Source organism: Crinia signifera, chromosome 7, assembly GCF_055691185.1.
Source record: "Crinia signifera chromosome 7, ASM5569118v1, whole genome shotgun sequence".
Lineage (NCBI taxonomy): Eukaryota > Metazoa > Chordata > Amphibia > Anura > Myobatrachidae > Crinia > Crinia signifera.
In genome coordinates this window covers 13,943,968-13,967,934 of record NC_139223.1, presented here as the reverse complement: position 1 = coordinate 13,967,934, position 23,967 = coordinate 13,943,968, and the positions used below count along the sequence as shown (strand labels likewise).

The 23,967-nt window shown below is 49.1% G+C and overlaps 1 protein-coding gene across 1 annotated transcript; it reads left to right on the top strand.

Annotated features, from left to right (window-relative positions):
• The first annotated feature begins 200 nt into the window (after positions 1-200).
• CTF1 (cardiotrophin 1) lies at positions 201-15,560 on the top strand. Its single transcript, XM_083154876.1, has 3 exons — positions 201-306; positions 14,150-14,286; positions 15,057-15,560. The coding sequence occupies exons 1-3, from the start codon at positions 201-203 to the stop codon at positions 15,558-15,560; spliced, it is 747 nt and encodes a 248-aa protein (XP_083011002.1).
• The last annotated feature ends 8,407 nt before the right edge of the window (positions 15,561-23,967 follow it).

Genomic DNA, 23,967 nt, shown 5'->3' with positions numbered 1-23,967 from the left:
TACTTATATAACTGATATGACTGTTATAACTGATCTGACTGATATGTCTGATCTGAATGATCTGAATTATATGACTGATCTGATTGATATAACTGATCTGACTGATATAACGGATATAACTGATCTGACTGATATGACTGATCTGACTTATATAAGTGATCTGACTGATACAGTATATTGATCTCACTGATATAACTGATATGACTAATCTGATTGATATAACTGATCTGACTGATATGACAGATCTGACTGATATATCTGATATGTCTGATCTGAATGATATGACTGATATGACTGATATAACTGGTCTGACTGATCTGACTGATATAACTGATCTGACTGATCTGACTGATACAGTATAATGATCTCACTGATATAATAATCTCACTGATATAACTGATCTGACTGATCTGACTGATATAACTGATATAACTGATCTGACTGATCTGACTGATACAGTATAATGATCTCACTGATATAATGATCTCACTGATATAACTGATCTGACTGATATAACTGATCTGACTGATATGACTAATCTGAGTGATATGACTGATATAACTGATATGACTGATATAACTGATCTGACTGATCTAATGATCTCACTGATATAACTGATCTGACTGATCCGTGCAGGCTTCAGCCAATTACGCCTGGAAAATGAGTAGTATTTTCCAGTTGTATTTTTGGCTGAATTACCATCCGAATTCAGCAGTACGAATGTTAGTAAATGAGCCGACCACCATAGAAATCATGGCCATATTCGTCCGAGTTCTATCGATGGTGTATTCATTCCTACACCAGAATTTCGGCTGATAGTAAATTAGCAGATGCTAATTTGGGCATGTGCAGTGCGACTGTGACAAATGTGCATGTGGACAATAATCACTCACTACAAAAACATCGGCCTAGCATTCAATAATCAGGTCTAATTTACACATATCCACAAAGGGTTAACACAAGCAGTTTATCCAGCACTGATGTATATTTACCATTTGCACAGGGCCTGATTCCAGGGGCCCAAGGCTAATACAAATGTTTCTGAAAGATTCTAGAGTGGGGACCTCTTGTACTGTGCTGGGAAGTGAGTTCCATAAAGTCCGAGCCGCATGGCTAAAAGCTCGACCCCCAGATGAATTATGGGAGATTCTAGGTACTGCTAACAGTCCTTCATCTACAGATGGCAGTAATAGGGTGGGACAGCATGGAATCAGAAGGGACAGCAGGAGAAGTGGGCAGCAGAAGAGGAGTACAGCAGGTGGACGTCACAGCAGGAGAAGTGGGCAGCAGAAGAGGAGTACAGCAGGTGGACGTCACAGCAGGAGAAGTGGGCAGCAGAAGAGGAGTACAGCAGGTGGACGAGAAGGGGATAGCAGGGGACAGTATGAACAGGGAGCAGCAGGAGAAATCGCAAGTAGCTGAAGGGTGCAGCAGGGGGAGGGGATAGGGGGTATAAGGAGACAGCAGGAGGAGGGGCCAGCAGGTGACAGAGGAGAAGGGTACAGCAGAATGGGGGGGACAGCAGGAGCAGGGTACATCAGAATGGAAGAGCAGGAGTAGGGGACAGAAGGAAAAGTGAAAAGCAGGGGGATGGGACAGCATTAGAGGGGGCAGCAGGAGACAGCAGGAGCAGGGAGCAGCAGGAGACAAGGGCAGTAGCAGAAGGGAGCAGCAGGATGAGTGGACAATAGGTGGAGGTGATAGGGGAAAAAGGGAACAGCAAGAGACAACAGGAGCAGAGTACAGCAGGAGAAGGGGACAGAAGGAGAAGTGGACAGCATGAGAAGGGGATAGGAGAAGGGGTTAGCAGGCAACAGCAGGAGAATGGGATAGCAGGAGAAAAGGACAGCAGGTGGTGGTGACAGCAGGAGACAGCAAGAGAAGGGGGCAGCAGGTGGTGGTGACAGCAGGTGAAGGGGACAGGAGGAGAAGGGACAGCAGATACAGGGAGCAGCAGGATAAATTGCCAGTAGCAGAAGACAGCAGGAGGAGGGGACAAGAGGTGGAGGGGATAGGGGGACAGCAGGAGAAGGGGACAGCAGGAGAGGTGGGAAGCAGGAAAAGAGGAAAACAGGAGACAGCAAGAGAAGGGGACATGAGGAACAGGGAGCAGCAGGATAAATGGGCAGAAGGGGACAGCAGGAGGAGGGGCCAAGAGGTGGAATGGATAGAGGGAGAAGGAGACAGAATGAGAAGTGGACAGCAGAAGAAGGGGACAGAAATAGAGGGGAACAGCAGGGGACAGCAGGATTCGGGTACAGATTGAGAAGTGGACAGCAGGAAAGGTGGGCAGCAGAAGACAGCAAGAAAAGGGGACAGGAGGAACAGGGAGCAGCAGGAGAAATGGCCAGTAGCTGACGAGGTCAGCAGGAGGAGGTGACAGGAGAAGGAGGGGACAGCAGGAGAAAGAGGGGACAGGCCCATCACAAATCCCAGCAGGGACAGTAATGATGACTCAGCGGCACAGTGGCTTATTAGAGCACATATCTGACATGTTCCATCATCAGCTTGGCCTGCAGAAGCTGAGCAGTGATTGGCCGCCCTAAGTTACGGTAATTTGCTTACATTAGCAGCAACATGTCATTAAATCATTTAGCAATTATCCCATCATTAGGTCATGATGATGACAGTTTATGTAACCCGGCCCAGCCACCGGCTCCCCGCGAGGCTGGCACACCAAGCACCCAGATGTTGTGTTTGGCAGCCTGCGACCGGCTGCTACTGGTTCCATAGTATCTGTCTGGATTCCTGACGGGTGACTGAGACAAACTTCAGAGAATCCCCCCCTTTCATCAAACCACATCCCCTCCTCTGTATCACCAGACAGACAATGGGGACACTATGACATTGATACACCCCAGTCAGCGAAACTAACCCTGTCATCACATATCAGGGAACCACGGTTATTCTCTCTGCCACAGCCGGGCAGCTGACAGCGCCGTGCCCCAGATACTGTATGTCACTGTGTCCCAGAGATCTGGGGCATGGACCATACTTGGCTACTTTGGTAAACTAGAATCAAGGAGCTTACAGTATGATGTCAAGGGGGCGTGTCATAATCAGCTCAAAGGCGTGTCTACCTCCACATATGGGTGTGTCTGACTTCACATGTGGGCATGTCTATGCTTAAGTGTTTGTTGATATGAAATATTTCTATATGACAGTTATATGTTTTACAGGGACCCTTAGACAGAGAGACAGCGAGTAATGCAGATAACGGGACCCCCAGACAGAGACACAGCGAGTAATGCAGATACCGGGACCCCCAGACAGAGACACAGCGAGTAATGCAGATACCGGGACCCCCAGACAGAGAGACAGCAAGTAATGCAGATACCGGGACCCTCAGACAGTGAGACAGCGAGTAATACAGATATCGGGACCCCCAGACAGAGAGACAGCAAGTAATGCAGATACCGGGACCCCCAGACAGAGAGACAGCAAGTAATGCAGATACCGGGACCCCCAGACAGAGAGAAAGCGAGTAATGCAGATACCGGGACCCTCAGACAGAGACACAGCGAGTAATGCAGATACCGGGACCCCCAGACAGAGACACAGCGAGTACTGCAGATACCGGGACGCCAGACAGAGACAGAGCGAGTAATGCAGATACCGGGACGCCAGACAGAGAGACAGCGAGTAATGCAGATACCGGGACGCCAGACAGAGACAGAGCGAGTAATGCAGATACCGGGACCCTCAGACAGAGAGACAGCGAGTAATGCAGATACCGGGACCCCCAGACAGAGACACAGCGAGTAATGCAGATACCGGGACCCTCAGACAGAGACACAGCGAGTAATGCAGATACCGGGACCCCCAGACAGAGACAAAGCGAGTAATGCAGATACCGGGACCCCCAGACAGAGACACAGCGAGTAATGCAGATACCGGGACCCCCAGACAGAGAGACAGCAAGTAATGCAGATACCGGGACCCTCAGACAGTGAGACAGCGAGTAATACAGATATCGGGACCCCCAGACAGAGAGACAGCAAGTAATGCAGATACCGGGACCCCCAGACAGAGAGACAGCAAGTAATGCAGATACCGGGACCCCCAGACAGAGAGAAAGCGAGTAATGCAGATACCGGGACCCTCAGACAGAGACACAGCGAGTAATGCAGATACCGGGACCCTCAGACAGAGAGACAGCGAGTAATGCAGATACCAGGACCCCAGACAGAGAGACATCGAGTAATGCAGATACCGGGACCCCCCAGACAGAGAGACAGCGAGTAATGCAGATACCGGGACCCCCAGACAGAGAGACAGCGAGCAATGCAGATATCGGGACCCCAGACAGAGAGACAGCGAGTAATGCAGATACCGGGACCCCCAGACAGAGAGACAGTGAGTAATGCAGATACCGGGACCCCAGACAGAGACACAGTGAGTAATGCAGATACCGGGACCCCAGACAGAGACACAGCGAGTACTGCAGATACCGGAACCCCCAGACAGAGAGACAGCGAATAATGCAGATACCGGGACCCCAGACAGAGAGACATCGAGTAATGCAGATACCGGGACCCCCAGACAGAGACACAGCGAGTAATGCAGATACTGGGACCCCCACACAGAGAGACAGCGAGTAATGCAGATACCGGGACCCCCAGACAGAGAGACAGCGAGTAATGCAGATACCGGGACCCCCCAGACAGAGAGACAGCGAGTATTGCAGATACCGGGACCCTCAGACAGAGAAACAGCGAGAAATGCAGATACCGGGACCCCCAGACAGAGACACAGCGAGTAATGCAGATACCGGGACCTCAGACAGAGACACAGCGAGTAATGCAGATAACGGGACCCCCAGATAGAGACACAGCGAGTAATGCAAATACCGGGACCCTCAGACAGAGACACAGCGAGTAATGCAGATACCGGGACCCCCAGACAGAGAGACAGCGAGTAATGCAGATACCGGGACCCCCAGACAGAGAGACAGCGAGTAATGCAGATACCGGGACCCCCAGACAGAGACACAGCGAGTAATGCAGATACCGGGACCTCAGACAGAGACACAGCGAGTAATGCAGATACCGGGACCCCCAGACAGAGACACAGCGAGTAATGCAGATACCGGGACCCCAGACAGAGACACAGCGAGTAATGCAGATACCGGGACCCCCAGACAGAGACACAGCGAGTAATGCAGATACTGGGACCTCAGACAGAGACACAGCGAGTAATGCAGATACCGGGACCCCCAGACAGAGACACAGCGAGTAATGCAGATACCGGGACCCCCAGACAGAGAGACAGCGAGTAATGCAGATACCGGGACCCCCCAGACAGAGAGACAGCGAGTAATGCAGATACCGGGACCCCCCAGACAGAGAGACAGCGAGTAATGCAGATACCGGGACCACCAGACAGAGACACAGCGAGTAATGCAGATACCGGGACCCCCAGACAGAGATACAGCGAGTGATGCAGATACCGGGACCTCAGACAGAGAGACAGCGAGTAATGCAGATACCGGGACCCCCAGACAGAGACACAGCGAGTAATGCAGATACCGGGACCCCCAGACAGAGAGACAGCGAGTAATGCAGATACCGGGACCCCCCAGACAGAGAGACAGCGAGTAATGCAGATACCGGGACCCCCCAGACAGAGAGACAGCGAGTAATGCAGATACCGGGACCCCCAGACAGAGACACAGCGAGTAATGCAGATACCGGGACCCCCAGACAGAGAAACAGCAAGAAATGCAGATACCGGGACCCCCAGATAGAGAGACAGCAAGTAATGCAGATACCGGGACCCCCAGACAGAGACACAGCAAGTAATGCAGATACTGGGACCCCCAGACAGAGACACAGCAAGTAATGCAGATACTGGGACCCCCAGACAGAGACACAGCGAGTAATGCAGATACCGGGACCTCAGACAGAGAGACAGCGAGTAATGCAGATACCGGGACCTCAGACAGAGACACAGCGAGTAATGCACATACCGGGACCCCCAGACAGAGAGACAGCGAGTAATGCAGATACCGGGACCCCCCAGACAGAGAGACAGCGAGTAATGCAGATACCGGGACCCCCCAGACAGAGAGACAGCGAGTAATGCAGATACCGGGACCCCAGACAGAGAGACAGAGAGTAATGCAGATACCGGGACCCCCCAGACAGAGAGACAGCGAGTAATGCAGATACCGGGACCCCCAGACAGAGAAACAGCGAGAAATGCAGATACCGGGACCCCCAGACAGAGACACAGCGAGTAATGCAGATATCGGGACCCCCAGATAGAGAGACAGCAAGTAATGCAGATACCGGGACCCCCAGACAGAGACAGAGCGAGTAATGCAGATACCGGGACCCTCAGACAGAGACACAGCGAGTAATGCAGATACCGGGACCCCCAGACAGAGACAGAGCGAGTAATGCAGATAACGGGACCCTCAGACAGAGACACAGCGAGTAATGCAGATACCGGGACCCCCAGACAGAGACAGAGCGAGTAATGCAGATACCGGGACCCCCAGACAGAGAGACAGCGAGTAATGCAGATACCGGGACCCTCAGACAGAGACACAGCGAGTAATGCAGATACCGGGACCCCCAGACAGAGACACAGCGAGAAATGCAGATACCGGGACCCCCAGACAGAGACACATCGAGTAATGCAGATACCGGGACCCTCAGACAGAGACACAGCGAGTAATGCAGATACCAGGACCCCCAGACAGAGACACAGCGAGTAATGCAGATACCGGGACCCCCAGACAGAGACACAGCGAGTAATGCAGATACAGGGACCCCCAGACAGAGACACAGCGAGTAATGCAGATACCGGGACCACCAGACAGAGACACAGCGAGTAATGCAGATACCGGGACCCCCAGACAGAGACACAGCGAGTAATGCAGATACTGGGACCCCCAGACTGACCACAGCGAGTAATGCAGATACCGGGACCCTCAGACAGAGACACAGCGAGTAATGCAGATACCGGGACCCCCAGACAGAGACACAGCGAGTAATGCAGATACCGGGACCCCCAGACAGAGACACAGCGAGTAATGCAGATACCGGGACCCGCAGACAGAGAGACAGCGAGTACTGCAGATACCGGGACCCCCAGACAGAGAGACAGCGAGTAATGCAGATACCGGGACCCTCAGATAGAGACACAGCGAGAAATGCAGATACCGGGACCCCCAGATAGAGAGACAGCGAGTAATGCAGATACCGGGACCCCCATACAGAGAGACAGCGAGTAATGCAGATACCGGGACCCCCAGACAGAGACACAGCGAGTAATGCAGATACCGGGACCCCCAGATAGAGACACAGCGAGAAATGCAGATACCGGGACCCCCAGACAGAGACACATCGAGTAATGCAGATACCGGGACCCTCAGACAGAGACACAGCGAGTAATGCAGATACCAGGACCCCCAGACAGAGACACAGCGAGTAATGCAGATACCGGGACCCCCAGACAGAGACACAGCGAGTAATGCAGATACCGGGACCCCCAGATAGAGACACAGCGAGAAATGCAGATACCGGGACCCTCAGACAGAGACACAGCGAGTAATGCAGATACCGGGACCCCCAGACAGAGACACAGCGAGTAATGCAGATACCGGGACCCCCAGACAGAGACACAGCGAGTAATGCAGATACCGGGACCCGCAGACAGAGAGACAGCGAGTACTGCAGATACCGGGACCCCCAGACAGAGAGACAGCGAGTAATGCAGATACCGGGACCCTCAGATAGAGACACAGCGAGAAATGCAGATACCGGGACCCCCAGATAGAGAGACAGCGAGTAATGCAGATACCGGGACCCCCATACAGAGAGACAGCGAGTAATGCAGATACCGGGACCCCCAGACAGAGACACAGCGAGTAATGCAGATACCGGGACCCTCAGACAGAGACACAGCGAGTAATGCAGATACCGGGACCCTCAGACAGAGACACAGCGAGTAATGCAGATACCGGGACCCTCAGACAGAGACACAGCGAGTAATGCAGATACCGGGACCCCCAGACAGAGACACAGCGAGTAATGCAGATATCGGGACCCCAGACAGAGAGACAGCGAGTAATGCAGACACCGGGACCCCCAGACAGAGAGACAGCGAGTAATGCAGATACCGGGACCCTCAGACAGAGACACAGCGAGTAATGCAGATACCAGGACCACCAGACAGAGACACAGCGAGTAATGATGATACCGGGACCCCCAGACAGAGAGACAGCGAGTAATGCAGATACCGGGACCCCCAGACAGAGACACAGCGAGTAATGCAGATACCGGGACCCCAGACAGAGAGACAACGAGTAATGCAGATATCGGGACCCCCAGACAGAGACTCAGCGAGTAATGCAGATACCGGGACCCCCAGACAGAGAGACAGCGAGTAATGCAGACACCGGGACCCCCAGACAGAGACACAGCGAGTATTGCAGATACCAGGACCCCCAGACAGAGACACAGCGAGTAATGCAGATACCGGGACCCCCATACAGAGAGACAGCGAGTAATGCAGACACCGGGACCCCCAGACAGAGAGACAGCGAGTAATGCAGATACCGGGACCCTCAGACAGAGACACAGCGAGTAATGCAGATACCAGGACCCCCAGATAGAGACACAGCGAGTAATGCAGATACCGGGACCCCAGACAGAGAGACAGCGAGTAATGCAGATATCGGGACCCCCAGACAGAGACTCAGCGAGTAATGCAGATACCGGGACCCCCAGACAGAGAGACAGCGAGTAATGCAGATACCGGGACCCCCAGACAGAGACACAGCGAGTAATGCAGATACCGGGACCCCCAGACAGAGAGACAGCGAGTAATGCAGATACCGGGACCCCAGACAGAGACACAGCGAGTAATGCAGATACCGGGACCCCCAGACAGAGACAGAGCGGAATCTCCTGGCCAGTGTACATTCTGGGGGAAATTTACTAAGATGGGACTTCTATTTCTCATGGGATGTTTCTACGGACATTAGCATCTACTTTCTATGTTCTAGGTTTAATTTTGTTGGGAGTCAAATAACCTACCTGTATATTTTTGGATTGTGGGAGGAAACCGGAGTACCAGAGGAAACCCACGCAAGTACGGGGAGAATATACAAACTCCACACAGATACGGCCATGGTGGGGATAGAACCCATGACCTCAGTGCTGTGAGGCAGTAATGCTAACCATTACACCATCAGTACTGCCCCGTATATATATATATAACACATGGTGGGGATAGAACCCATGACCTCAGCGCTGTGAGGCAGTAATGCTAACCATTACACCATCCGTACTGCCCCGTAAATATAACACATGGTGGGGATAGAACCCATTACTAACCATTACACCATCCGTACTGCCCCGTATATATAACACATGGTGGGGATAGAACCCATGACCTCTGCACTGTGAGGCAGTAATGCTTACCATTACACCATCCGTACTGCCCCGTATATATAACACATGATGTGGATAGAACCCATGACCTCAGTGCTGTGAGGCAGTAATGCTAACCATTACACCATCCGTACTGCCCCCTATATATATAACACATGGTGGGAATAGAACCCATGACCTCAGCGCTGTGAGGCAGTAATGCTAACCATTACACCATCCGTACTGCCCCGTATATATATAACACATGGTGGGAATAGAACCCATAACCTCAGTGCTGTGAGGCAGTAATGCTAACCATTACACCATCCGTACTGCCCCGCATATATAACACATGGTGGGGATAGAACCCATGACCTCAGCGCTGTGAGGCAGTAATGCTAACCATTACACCATCCGTACTGCCCCGTATATATAACACATGGTGGGAATAGAACCCATGACCTCAGTGCTGTGAGGCAGTAATGTAACCATTACACCTTCCGTACTGCCCCGTATATATAACACATGGTGGGGATAGAACCCATGACCTCAGCGCTGTAAGGCAGTAATGCTATAACCATTACACCATCCGTACTGCCCCGTATATATAACACATGGTGGGAATAGAACCCATGACCTCAGCGCTGTGAGGCAGTAATGCTAACCATTACACCATCCGTACTGCCCCGTATATATAACACATGGTGGGGATAGAACCCATGACCTCAGTGGCAGTAATGCTAACCATTACACCGTCCGTACTGCCCCGTATATATAACACATGGTGGGGATAGAACCCATGACCTCGGCGCTGTGAGGCAGTAATGTAACCCATGACCTCGGCGCTGTGAGGCAGTAATGTAACCATTACACCGTCCGTACTGCCCCGTATATATAACACATTGTGGGGATAGAACCCATGACATCAGTGCTGTGAGGCAGTAATGCTATAACCATTACACCATCCGTACTGCCCCGTATATATAACACATGGTGGGGATAGAACCCATGACCTCAGCGCTGTGAGCCAGTAATGCTATAACCATTACACCGTCCGTACTGCCCCGTATATATAACACATGGTGGGGATAGAACCCATGACCTCAGCGCTGTGAGGCAGTAATGCTAACCATTACACCGTCCGTACTGCCCCGTATAAATAACACATGGTAGGGATAGAACCCATGACCTCAGTGCTGTGAGGCAGTAATGCTAACCATTACACCAGCCGTGCTGCCCCATATATATAACACATGGTGGGAATAGAACCCATGTCCTCAGTGCTGTGAGGCAGTAATGTAACCATTACACCATCCGTACTGCCCCGTATATATAACACATGGTGGGGATAGAACCCATGACCTCAGTGTTGTGAGGCAGTAATGCTAACCATTACACCGTCCGTACTGCCCTGTATATATAACACATGGTGGGGATAGAACCCATGACCTCAGTGCTGTGAGGCAGTAATGTAACCATTACACCATCCGTACTGCCCTGTATATATAACACATGGTGGGAATAGAACCCATGACCTCAGTGCTGTGAGGCAGTAATGTAACCATTACACCGTCCGTGCTGCCCCGTATATATAACACATGGTGGGGATAGAACCCATGACCTCAGTGCTGTGAGGCAGCAATGCTAACCATTACACCGTCCGTACTGCCCTGTATATATAACACATGGTGGGGATAGAAGCCATGACCTCAGTGCTGTGAGGCAGTAATGTAACCATTACACCATCCGTACTGCCCTGTATATATAACACATGGTGGGAATAGAACCCATGACCTCAGTGCTGTGAGGCAGTAATGTAACCATTACACCGTCCGTGCTGCCCCGTATATATAACACATGGTGGGGATAGAACCCATGACCTCAGTGCTGTGAGGCAGCAATGCTAACCATTACACCAGCCGTGCTGCCCCATAGACTGTATTTCCCTGATTTACTAATAAATCTATGTATATGTCACTATTAGGATCAGAGAGATTATACAATTTATATATATATATATATATATATATATATATATATATATATTTCTTTGTTTATAATACTTCCCATGTACTGTGATGTCACCAGCGGACAGACAGTGACACCATGACATCATGTGCAATCATAATGAGTAAGAGGTATCATTTGTGTCACTTTGTTATTCTCGTTTGTCACTTTTCTCGTTTATCATTTCTCATTAGGACTATTAGGATTATAGATATAATCTGTTTGGTCCCATTTTAGTAAATTCCATCCCGTAGTGTCACATATTTTCGGCCTGGACTCTTATGAGCTGCCCTGCCCCCCTCATACTGTGGCTCTCGTACCCTGGGGAGTACTGCCGGGGATAACCCTGAGGAAGTTGGGAGAACCACAAGGCGGAGGGAAGCCCACCTATCCTGACCACTTTGGGGGTGGGGTCTCTCCACGACCCTTTTCCCCCTCTAGGCCGTTTGCCTCTGAGGGGATTGAGAAGTAACTGGGGGGCGTAGGACCTTTTGGAGAGGGTCCAAAGGTCCTTCGGCCCCAGAATGCTTGGATTACGCAACTCGGTCTTCGAGATGGAAAGCCCGGCAGCCATGTCTAGCACTGGGATATGACGTAGGCGTAGAGTCTGGTCTAGGGTTTCCCTATGTATCCTGTATCATCCCCTGCAGTGTAGTCATTCCTCAGTGCCCGCTCATCAGTGCACATCTGTCCTTAGTCACTGCCCGGGCTGCCCCCCTGCCGGGGTCACCCATGCACACGTGCGTACATGTGTTATCCCTAGAATGTGCCAAATCCCTGGGAGAGAAAGGCGGGCGACTCACATAATACCTCTAAGGGGGGTGAGGTATCAGCCAGTAACCCTACTCCTGCAGTGCCTCATTGTCTCAGCGATACTTCCGTCAGCTCTCTTGAAAGCTCTTAATTGCAGCAAGGTGACGGCTCTGGGGGGTAAGAGGGAGGAAGCGCGAGTCACTACTTATCCCGCTTTCATGGGGTCACAGAACCTATTCATAGCTCTCCCACCTGTACATACCTTCTCCCCGACTCACCGCCCCCCCCCCCCCCCTCCCTCCGCTGCTGTCATCTCTTCCTGCATTTCTTAGAAGGAAGCCAGAATCAGAGCTGAGCCCAGGAATGGGGATTCCTTTCCAAGCGGCGCGGCAGGGGGTGTGTGACGTTTACAGATTACTACATGGGGTAGAGGACAGGTATAAAAACATTACACCCGTAGGACAGGTGTATCACAGGTACGAGGCTGGGGTGCAGGATGCTGGCAGGAACAGGTAAGTTCTCTCTCCTGGCTGATGCTAGACAGAGAACGGTGGCCTGAGTGTAAGTAGCGGGGACAGGGCAGAAGTAAGGCAGTGGTACTGTGCACAGGTGTAGTGCCATGCGGTGGTACTGTGCACAGGAGTAGTGACATGCGGTGGTACTGTGCACAGGTGTAGTGCCATGCGGTGGTACTGTGCACAGGTGTAGTGACATACATTGGTGCTGTGCACAGGTGTAGTGACATACATTGGTACTGTGCACAGGTGTATTGACATGCAGTGATACTGTGCACAGGTGTAGTGACATGCTGTGGTACTGGGCACAGGTGTAGTGACATGCTGTGATACTGTGCACAGGTGTAGTGACATGCTGTGATACTGTGCACAGGTGTAGTGACATGCAGTGATACTGTGCACATGTGCAGTGACATGCACTGATACTGTGCATAGGTGTAGTGACATACAGTGGTACTGTGCACAAGTGTAGTGACATACAGTGGTACTGTGCGAAGGTGTAGTGACATGCGGTGATACTGTGCACATGTGTCATGACATGCAGTGGTACTGGGCACAGGTATAGTGACATGCAGTGGTACTGTGCACAGGTGTAGTGACATACAGTGGTACTGTGCACAGGTGTAGTGACATGCGGTGATACTGTGCACAGGTGTAGTGACATGCAGTGGTACTGTGCACAGGTGTAGTGACATACAGTGGTACTGTACACAGGTGTAGTGACATACAGTGGTACTGTGCACAGGTGTAGTGACATGCAGTGGTACTGTGCACCGGTGTAGTGACATACAGTGGTACTGGGCACAGATGTCGTGATATGCAGTGGTACTGGGCACAGGTGTAGTGACATGCAGTGGTACTGGGCACAGGTGTAGTGACATGCAGTGGTATTGGGCACAGGTGTAGTGACATACAGTGGTACTGGGCACAGGTGTAGTGACATGCAGTGGTACTGTGCACAGGTGTAGTGATATGCAGTGGTACTGGGCACAGGTGTAGTGGCATGCAGTGGTAATGGGCACATGTGTAGTGACATATAGTGGTACTGTGCACAGGTGTAGTGACATGCAGTGGTACTGGGCACAGGTGTAGTGACATGCTGTGGTACTGGGTACAGGTGCAGTGACATGCAGTGATACTGGGCACAGGTGTAATGACATGCAGTGGTACTGGGCACAGGTGTAATGACATGCAGTGGTACTGGGTACAGGTGCAGTGACATGCAGTGGTACTGTGCACAGGTGCAGTGACATGCAGTGATACTGGGCACAGGTGTAATGACATGCAGTGGTACTGGGCACAGGTGTAATGACATGCAGTGGTACTGGGTACAGGTGTAGTGACATGCAGTGGTACTGGGTACAGGTGTAGTGACATGCAGTGGTACTGGGCACATGTGTAGAGACATGTAGTGGTACTGTGCATACAATGCTGAGGGGCTGTGTATACACAAATTATGACTTATTTGCATTGCTTTTTGTTTATGTGCAGTGATCCTGGCGCTGGGCGTCGCTGCGTGGTTTCGGGGCTCTACGGCTGTACCCCTGACCGGAGAAGAGATCCTCACCCAGATACAGAGCCTAGCGATATTACATCAGGCCAATGCCACCCTGATGCTCAACACATATGTGAGTGGAACCCATCAGCTGTCATCTTTCAAACTCTCACCTTGAAGAGAGATAAAGTACCAGCCAATCAGCTCCTAATTGTCATTTTTTAAATACAGCATGTAATGTGGCAGTTAGGAGATGTATGGTTGCTACTTTATCTCTCTTCACCTTACAACTCTCCAAGGCTTAGTAAATCTGCCCCATTGTGTTATACCTGGAGATGTGTCCCTGCTGTTCATTGTATACAGATGTTATATTCAGGTGTATTTGCTGTAATTATTCATATTAAATCAGTGGTTCTCAACTCCAGTCCTCAATGAACCCCCCAACAGCACATGCTCTCAGGATTTCTCCCTGACATCCAGAAAACATGACCTGTTCGGGGTACTTTAGTGCTGGAGCTGGGTACCCCTGTAATAGATAATTGGATGGAAGAGCAGCAAAGTGATTTTCCATACAAAGTGATTTTCCATACAGTGTTCTTGGCCATCACGTCTGTGGCTAACCCATGCTCCTGTCAGCCACTGTTTAGTACATAGACCCCAAAGTACCAACCAAAATAGCCCCTAACTGCCATTTTCAAAAACAGCCTGTAATAGGGCTGTTAGACGGTGATTGGTTGGTAGTTTATCTCTCTCCTGATCAATTCCCCACCCTTGATCCCTTTCTCCCGCTGTTCCCTATCTCCTGTGCCTCTCCTCTGTGTACATTCTTCTCCATTTCTCTATCTCCATCGTCTTCTGGGTTCTCCTCTAACCGTTGGTCTGTCTTGTGTTTCCCCCATAAAGCTGCAGTATCAGGGCCCACCGTTCAGAGACCCTGGATTCAAATTCCCCTACTGGCTGGAGAAAGGCCTCCCCACTGCTGCCCTGGGCTTCAGGACCTGGAGATGTCTCTGCCCGGGAGAACGTCTACTGCTGGACAGGGAGGCCTTCTCAGCCATCTCCGAGTTCCTCCAGCTGGTCCAGGATGACCAGTACAACCTGAACCCAGAAGCAGCAGATCTGCACAAGCTTCTGGAGGCAGCTCAGAGGTCCTCTGAGGCTTTGCTGAGTAACATCAATACGGCTATGATCATCTTGGGCTTCCAACCACCACCCATCCATCCTGAGCCCTTGAGCTGGGCATCCACCGATGACAGCACGTTCAAAATGAAGGTCAGAGGCTACGTGCTCTGCAGAGAATACAGGGACTGGCTGATGAGAGTGCCCAAGGACATTTCTATTCTGAGAGGACCACGAGGCAGAAGGGAGAGCGCTGGGCAAGAGAGGAAGGACTGCTGCAGGTTCTAGGGCCCAACGCACAAAGGCAAAGAGAAACAGAGGTGGTAGAGTAAGGACATAGGGCTCCAGGGATTGGGGCATGGCTGGCTAGGTCAAGGAGTAGGCAGCAGAGCTTACTGCCTTTGGTGTAGGAGGGGATCTGTGGGCCGGAGGTCTGGCCTCAACTTCTACCCTGTCCTGCCTGAGAAGCCGGAATGTTGGGGACTAAGTAGAATTCCGGGGTCTTGGCCGCATCCGATTTTTACCCATACCCGGAATGTTGCCAGAACCTAGTCCATCAGGAGCTGGTCTCCTCCTGAGAGGCGGGGAGACACCACTAGTAATGCCAAATTTAGGATGGGTTACATAACTTGGAGAGATAAAGAGGAGAAAGATAAGCTCCTAACTGTTATTTTTCAAACCCAGCCTTCTTCTAGTTGGGAGGACAGAGGTATACAGCATGCCATCACCGGATGCTGACAGAGAACAGGCAGAGGGCAGAATACGTTTATAAGGTAGTAAAGTTTTGCATAGGCCTAATAACTTCTCATCATTGGCTCCGCCCATGAAATGGTCACCTGACCTGTGTGCGGGTGATGTGCACATTGTAAACATTCCCATGTAAGGACAAAGCTGGGTAACTCAACAGTCCCTGCTACCTGTCATCCTCAAAAGGTTTCTCCCTGCATGTTGTCATTCCTCATCTGTGCCACCAGGTGGCGCAAAGGCTCCTCGTAACGTTGGCTGGTTACTATGTATCGGGGATGTGTCTATTATCTTCTAGAAGGTGCTAAATAAATAAGAAGTAAAATCGGTACTTATGTAGTATCTGGGCGTCCGATTTAGATGTCGGATCGGATCCCATCGCATCGCATCTCATGCGACCAAATCGTATGCGATGCGATGGTCAAGATTTTTCCATAGGATTCAATGTTAAAATGGTCTGAGTCCATTTTAACATAGAATTCAATGGGAAAAAGGGGTCCTTTTCCTTTCCCCACTATCCAAGTGGGCATGGAGTTGGATATAAACCTGTGGCGAGCGTAGCAAGCCACCGAGCCCGAAGCGTGGCGAGCGTAGCGAGCCCCGCGAGGGGACACAGAATACTTTTTAAGAAATATGCGTCCCCTCGCGGGGCGCGCTGCGCTCGCCACGCTTCGGGCTCGGTGGCTTGCTGCGCTCGCCACGCTATATAAAATCAACTCTATGCCCACTTGGATAGTGGGGAAATGAACAGGACCTTCTTAACATTGAATCCTATGCAAAATCGCATCGAATCGCATCGCATCGCATCTGATTGTATGCCTTAAGGTAAGGCATACAATCACAAAATCGGACGCCCAGATACTACATAAGTACCGAAAAATCTGACTGGTTGCCCATAGCAACAACCCATCTTCAATAGGACTCTTAGTACATTTACCCCTTACTGTTCCAACCATGATTAAAGAGTGTAGGCCTGCAATGACTTCAACAGGCTGGACTTGCTTGGACGTGTAGTTTCACAGCAGTAGCGTTGCCTATGTTACAATAACTCCGTCACCTCTGGCTCATTTACATACTGTAGTCACTGGCACTAGACAGTGGCAGTATACAGCTATCGAGCCACAGATAAGAGGCAGAGGAAATCTCTGGAATACCAGGGTACAAATGCACTGATATAAGAGGATAACGCATTCTCATAAAATCCTCTATTTAATAAATATTTATATTTAATGCTTTATTTAAGGAAACGCATATTTATGTTTTGTGATGCTGCTATTTTACTTCCGTGATGATGTCATTGTAGGTTTTTTTTTTGCACTGGATGATGTCACGTGTCAAAGCACTTTATATTCTCTAAACAAATCCGCACAGCGCCGACGGCTCTGCAGAGCATCGCGCTTCTTAGGACGGAGAGAGAAACTATTTATGTACTGACTGTAAATATTTTTCATTCTATCATCTGCTTCTAATACTTTGTATGTTTGTATATTTATATTATTTATATGAATAAATTGTTTCAGATTTAAACTAGGCTCTGAGATGACCTTTAAATGGTTGTTACATGTGAGAAATGAGGGGACTTGGGCACATGCACAAAACCTGGACTCGGTAAAACAATTGCAGGTGATCGATCCCAAACATCGGGAAGTGCTTCAGCGGATAACGCTTCCAGCAAATCATTATGTTCCCTGGAAGGAAACGAGGGGTTAATGAATTCTGTATAAAAGGTGAAGAAAAGTTTAAATAAAAATGATGTTTAATCTCAAAATGACATTTTCTGGGGAATTAACCAAATCCCCTAAGAATACCCCAATATTCTCTGGTCCTCGGCTCTGTTCTTTATTTATTTTTTGCATTTCTATTCGTCTTTGTGTTATTACTGCTTCAGTTCCGAAAGAATTGCGTCTTTCTTCGTGTTATTAAACCCTAATGATAACGTTCATATTTTGTGCTCTTAAAGTACTACATGTGTCAGATAGGACTGGGGACTATAATGCTACAATTATGCAGGGAATGCTGTGGCTTGTCCCTGAATACATTCTGTGGCTAGTCTCTGATAACATTGGGTGATGACTGTATTATGGGTTATGTCGGGAAGTAGCCGATGATTTCCTAAGGGGTGAAGAACAAAAATCCAACTGAACCAATATAATTATATTGATGAACATTGTCTTCCCCAGATTAATATGGGCGTATTGGCCAATAGTGATATGGTCTCTAGGTAGACATGGACAACTGGTTGGAATGTAGATTGTCCACACAGGAAAATATTGACACAGATGTTTGCTTTTTTGGTGTGTATGTAGACATGTGTTGACATGTGTTATAATGGTACCGCGTCCCCTCACGCGGCTCATTGCGCTCGGCACACTGTTATATTCTCCCTCTATGCGCACTGGGATTGTGAAGTAAGAACAAGTTGTTGTTTTTTTTTTTTTTATAATTAAAACCTTGTGTCGACCTTTTGCTTATGTCCACCTTTAGTCAATGTCAACCTTTTTTAGGTTGACCATTATAGTTCGACAGTGACTAGTTCGACACCTAAGAATTGATGTCATACCCTAGGTCAAAAATGACAGAAGGTGGACACGAGTGTTTTTTAGTTTAGGCCGACTTGGTTCATACTTTACTATCCGAGTGGGCATATAAAAGTGGCGAGGTTAGTGAGCCATGCGAGGGGATATGGTACACTTATTCGGTGTCCATGCTGACATATGTCAACATAGACGCCAAAAAAACATGAAAAATTGGTGTCGACCTCTTGAGTGTTGGAGCGTCAGAGGACACGTGTTTCGCTGTAAAGCTTGTTCACTGACGCGTCAGTGAACAAGCTTTACAGCGAAACACGTGTCCTCTGACGCACAGGACACACCCCCCTCAGGATACCCTCGACCGTGTCCTCCACGGACACCCAGGTCCGGCGTCCGGCTGTCTCCCGCCTTCTTCGCTGCATCTGGGCAATAAGGTAAAGCAGGCTGTGCCTGCAAGTAATTTACTGGACGTCAGCACTTACACTCCAGAGCCTCTCTAATTAACATAGCTCTGGGTACAGTACAGACGTGCGCGTGTAGCAACGCAGCTCTAACGGGACTGTCTGTATATATTGGTTCAGTTTATCATATTTTTTGTGCTTAGAAGACTTATGGTGATCTCTCATAGTAGATTGCGCTGCATATTGAACGGCAGCACTTACACACCAGAGCCTTCTTACCAAACACTGCTCCATGCACGGGATGTGCACAGTTAAAATAACTTAACCTCTACAGGATTACCTGAATGTATCGTGTTACCTTGTGTGATTAGAGGACCTACAGGTGATATCTCATCACAAATTGTGCTGTATTTAACACATACTATGATCTGCTGATTTGGCTTACGGCCAGGATCTGTCGGATCCAATTTACCAACTTGTCATTATAAAAACAGTCCGGATATATTTACTGCTTAGTATACCTTGTATGTACTCTGACCTGTGGACTTGGCTTATGACCAGGACCTGTCAGCTCCAATCTACTAAACTTGTACTGTAAAAACAGTCAGGATCCATTACCATTTGGTACACGGCGTACCCAAAAATTAATTTAGTACATGGTGTACCCAAAAATCATTCCTGTGGCTATCAAACCTTGTTGTTAGGAGAATTTTTGCCAACCGTAACTATAGCCAGTTTGTGTGTTTGTTTATTTATTTAAAAACGCTACTAACTGTATCTAACCACAGGAAAAGTTGCATGCAGATGGCTTCATTTGTAGTACAGACAGGAGAAGGGTGCCATATCTTAATTGACCGATGACATATACCTGTAATACTACAGCGACAAAAATCTGCCAATTTTTAACACTACAGCGACAAAAATCTGCCAATTTGTCTAAATGTCAGAATTCGTCACTGTTTCCCCTGTTCACTAAACAGTACTAAACAAACCCCGGGGTGAACTGGGTGATCAGATCAACCAATATTCTGACACCTAGAACACTAGCCAGCTTTCTGGACTGAGGGTAAATTCACCATTTTACTCTCATCGAGCATCCCTCCACCTTGACATTCAGATATCCACTGAATTGTCACTCACTCTCATTCTCTATCCAGGGCAAACCGCCCTTGTGTTTCCAATCCAGGGAGGATCGCCTCACCCCCTCTCTCTCATCCCCAGTCCTATACATTGTAAGATTGGGGACAGCAGAAGTTGGGCTCAGGCACTACATTCCCCCTCTTTCTGACCACTCTCACTTTTTTAGTGACTCTCTCATTGGCCCTCCTGCTAATTTTTCACCCTGCAAGGCCCCGATGGTAACAGGGAGGATTTTATTGCTGCAGGACCAACAGCAGAAGCACGCTTGAGCTCATTTTCCACCAGCAGGGCTCTCTCATTATAACCATACAGCTATACCTCACTGAACCGCCTGGTACTATCCGAACCCAGAAGCTAAGCAGTGAAGGGCCGTCCAAGCACCTGTCTGGGGAACTAACAGGGAATAGTCGGTGCCGTAATCCGCCATAACAGCAGAAGCCAACAGCTGTGAGAGTGACGCTTTATCCACACCTTTTTCCTCTTATCCTGATTTACTCCTGTCAAGCTGTGACTCTATCTCCCTTTCCTCATCTGACACCGCATAAATTAATTTCATTCGACTACTGAGGGGTGGTGTGTCCTGCGCCATCAGAACTGCTATTTCAAACCTAGATTACAAGCAGATGTCACAATCATTTTCTGTTATAACTGCCATGCTAAGAAATAGCTATACGAGTGACTAATTTTCGCAAAGTTTACCTGCAATTAAGTACCTGACAGAGTCAGTATAAATTTGATTTAATGCTTGGAGGAGGAAGAATTAATTTAACAATCTGAAGTTCCTCAGCAAATGTATACCCCCTCTTATGCTAAATCTGTTTTTTAAGTGTTTCAAAAATTAAAAGTTATGTTTTAACTAATAGACACCATATCAAACATATATTACTACTTACAAGCGTGCCCCAAAAAACCTTGTCGGGTTCCCTTTAAGTCATCTTTTGACTTTCCTTTTCAGTTCAACATTTGAACTCCATTTGGGAGCACCACCAACCGTTAGCCCTTGCCGTTTAATCTTACTACCGAGCAACGGCACACATGTTGGTTTACATCTCAATTTAACAGACTACTCCTTACCTGTGCCAATCCAACTCAACCCCAAAAGAAGGCAATGTCTGTAGTTGTATGGTATCCACTCCAGTAACTCGGTCTACAATAAATCTTTTCTCTGTTGAGTGCTTCCTTTCTCCCTTAGGTGCCCATTTATCATGATCGCATTTACAATGCGATCTGGGTGGAATATTACCGCCCAGGATCACCGGGATGTATGACGCTTGAGGGCGATAGGAGCCCGTCCCTGCGAAGCCCTAACCCGGAAGCCGGGGGGTCACGGCATGCACGATTATGTGCTGACCCCCGCCGACCCCTCTTACCGCACTGCCCGAGCAGGCTAGCTACAATGGGCTACAATGGGCTATCGCCATCCCAGAATGGCGATAGCCCAGGGGTGCGATGCCGGGCTGCCCGATGTTGATACATCGGGCAACTTCGCATACCCCATAGATACCTATGGGGGAAGCGGCCGGCAGTGCTGCAAGGAGGTTCCCCTTTGATACATTTAGGAGATACTTAATATTTGCGGCTAAACCCCGAAAACGTATGTTTTCGGGGATTTAGCCGCAAATATGGTTTGATAAATGGGCCCTTATATGTAGTTGATTGAACTAAGTTGCTCTATTTTGTTGCACGGATAGATCAATTGCTAGTAGGTGGACCACAGGATATAATAATACATCAGGGATAACACGTTAAATATTCAGGATTCTGTTAAATGTGCTGTGTGTAACACTGTCCTTAATAAATCTTTCTTCCACGCTTGACTGCTTATCAGCCTAACATATACTGCAGTGATATTAGACAGTTTTCTGAAGCTACTCTGTCCTGTTGACAGTGAGTTGCTATGGTGACAAACACTGATTTCGAGCACTAGTGGATCTGTATTCCTTGACTAAAGTCACCACACTTTCCTTGTTATATATTTATGCAGATGTAGGATTCCCTATGTCAATTAGGCTGGAAGCTTTATGTCGCGATTTTCTACTTTAGCCGTAGTATATTTCAACTCGCTGCTGCATACCGGCTTTCTTCCATAGTAAGATGTATGGGCAACCTCCAGATAATACTCTGCTGTGTAGTATATACTGCTAGGCTGTACTGACTTGAATGTTAACTCTTTAACAAAAACAATTGACAGTCTCTTTTTCAGCTAAGTAAATAAATACTGTCCAGCTGTTAACATCCTTCTCTCTCTCTCTCTCTCTCTCTCTCTCTCTCATAAAGACTGCGGGCTGGCTTTGTAATGTCTGTCACTCTTCCTCAGTGACTCCCCTCTCTATGCATAAGCGGCCTGTGTAGGGGCTGTGCTATGTATTTTGTGGGAGGCTGGCCTGAGGAGGTGTTAAATTGCATAAGGGGCTGGAGTACCACTCACTGCGCCCCTCTCTCCTGTTGGACTGCTGCCGGGCTCAACTCCTACTCACCGCCCCTCTTCACAGAGAATCTCCATCTTCCCCTCACAGACTGCACTGCCTAACTGTTGCTCACTCTCAACTGTCATCTCCTGACACTGGTCATGTGACCAACTCCTGACCTCTTAAACAGTTGCAGAGGCTGCTGGGAATTGTTCATCACTGGGTGTCATGTTTCATCATGACACCCAGTACATTGTATAGCAGGTTATTAAATTTTTCCCGGGTGGAATCTTGCATGTCCTTATGCAATTTACTACTTACATTACAAACATCAAAATATCACTACATATATACTTTAAACATTGCAAAACATTACATGCTTTTAAGTCAAGAAAATTTAAATTTTCATCACAAACTATTTTTTACTGTAAACAAGTTTTGATTAGTCTCTGAACCGGAGGGGTTTCACCCCTCTGGTACTTCTGACTGGCCGGTCTGGTGTTTGCTCTGAATCGGCTTCCCTTTCCACCAAGTCAGGTGCATATGGCTGGATCAAGTCGGTTGTCATAGGATCACTTGGAAGGGATGTTGTGACTATGTTTAAGCTACTGGGTGAAGTTGAGCCATTCATGAAAAGCAACAGGTCCATCGGGTCTTGCAAGGAGTTGCCTGAGCTTGGCCGAAGATTCTGTGTCTCTGGATGATCTCTGTTAAGTCTCGTTCCTGCCGATAATGATCTTCTTTCATTTTCTTGGTGAATATTTTCTTGGCAAAGTCCATCCTATGCCTGTGTTCAATCACCCATTCAGTTTGTGGTGGATCTAGGCTCTATGTTTCCGCTGGTAACTTTCCTTTCCTCCCAAAAAACAAGAAGTAAGGGGTGTGCCCGGTTGAAGCATGCTCCGAGTTGTTATACAGATATGTAACCTCCGGCATTAAGGAGGGCCAATCCAACTGTTGAGCCAAGGACAGGGCATGAAGCATTTCTGGCAAACTCTGATTCTCACATCCATTACCTAGTGCAGGGGTGGCCAACCTGTGGCTCTAGAGCCACATGCGGCTCTCCCCCTGCTATTGTGCAGCTCCTGCTCCCACTGCTGCCCGCCGCCCACCGTCTGTCCCCGTCCCCATCACCCGCTGCCGGTTCCTCAAATCCCTTCTCCTTCTGAGGGGAGGAGAGCGCGCATCGCTTATCTCTCCTACCCCTCACTGTGCATCCTTGTGACTGGGTCATCCGCCAATCAGAGCTCGCGGGCCAGAAGCCAATCAGGAGCTTGCCCGCGAGCTTTGATTGGTGGATGGCCCAGTCACAGGGAAGTGAGGGGTGGAAGGAGACGCGCAGTGTGCTGTGCTCTCCTCCCCTTGGTGACATGACAGGAATGCAGGGGAACACCAGACTGTCCTCTCCACGCCCGGCAGCAGCAACAACGGTGAGTGCTGTGGGGGCATAGCAGATTGTAGCATTGTGGGG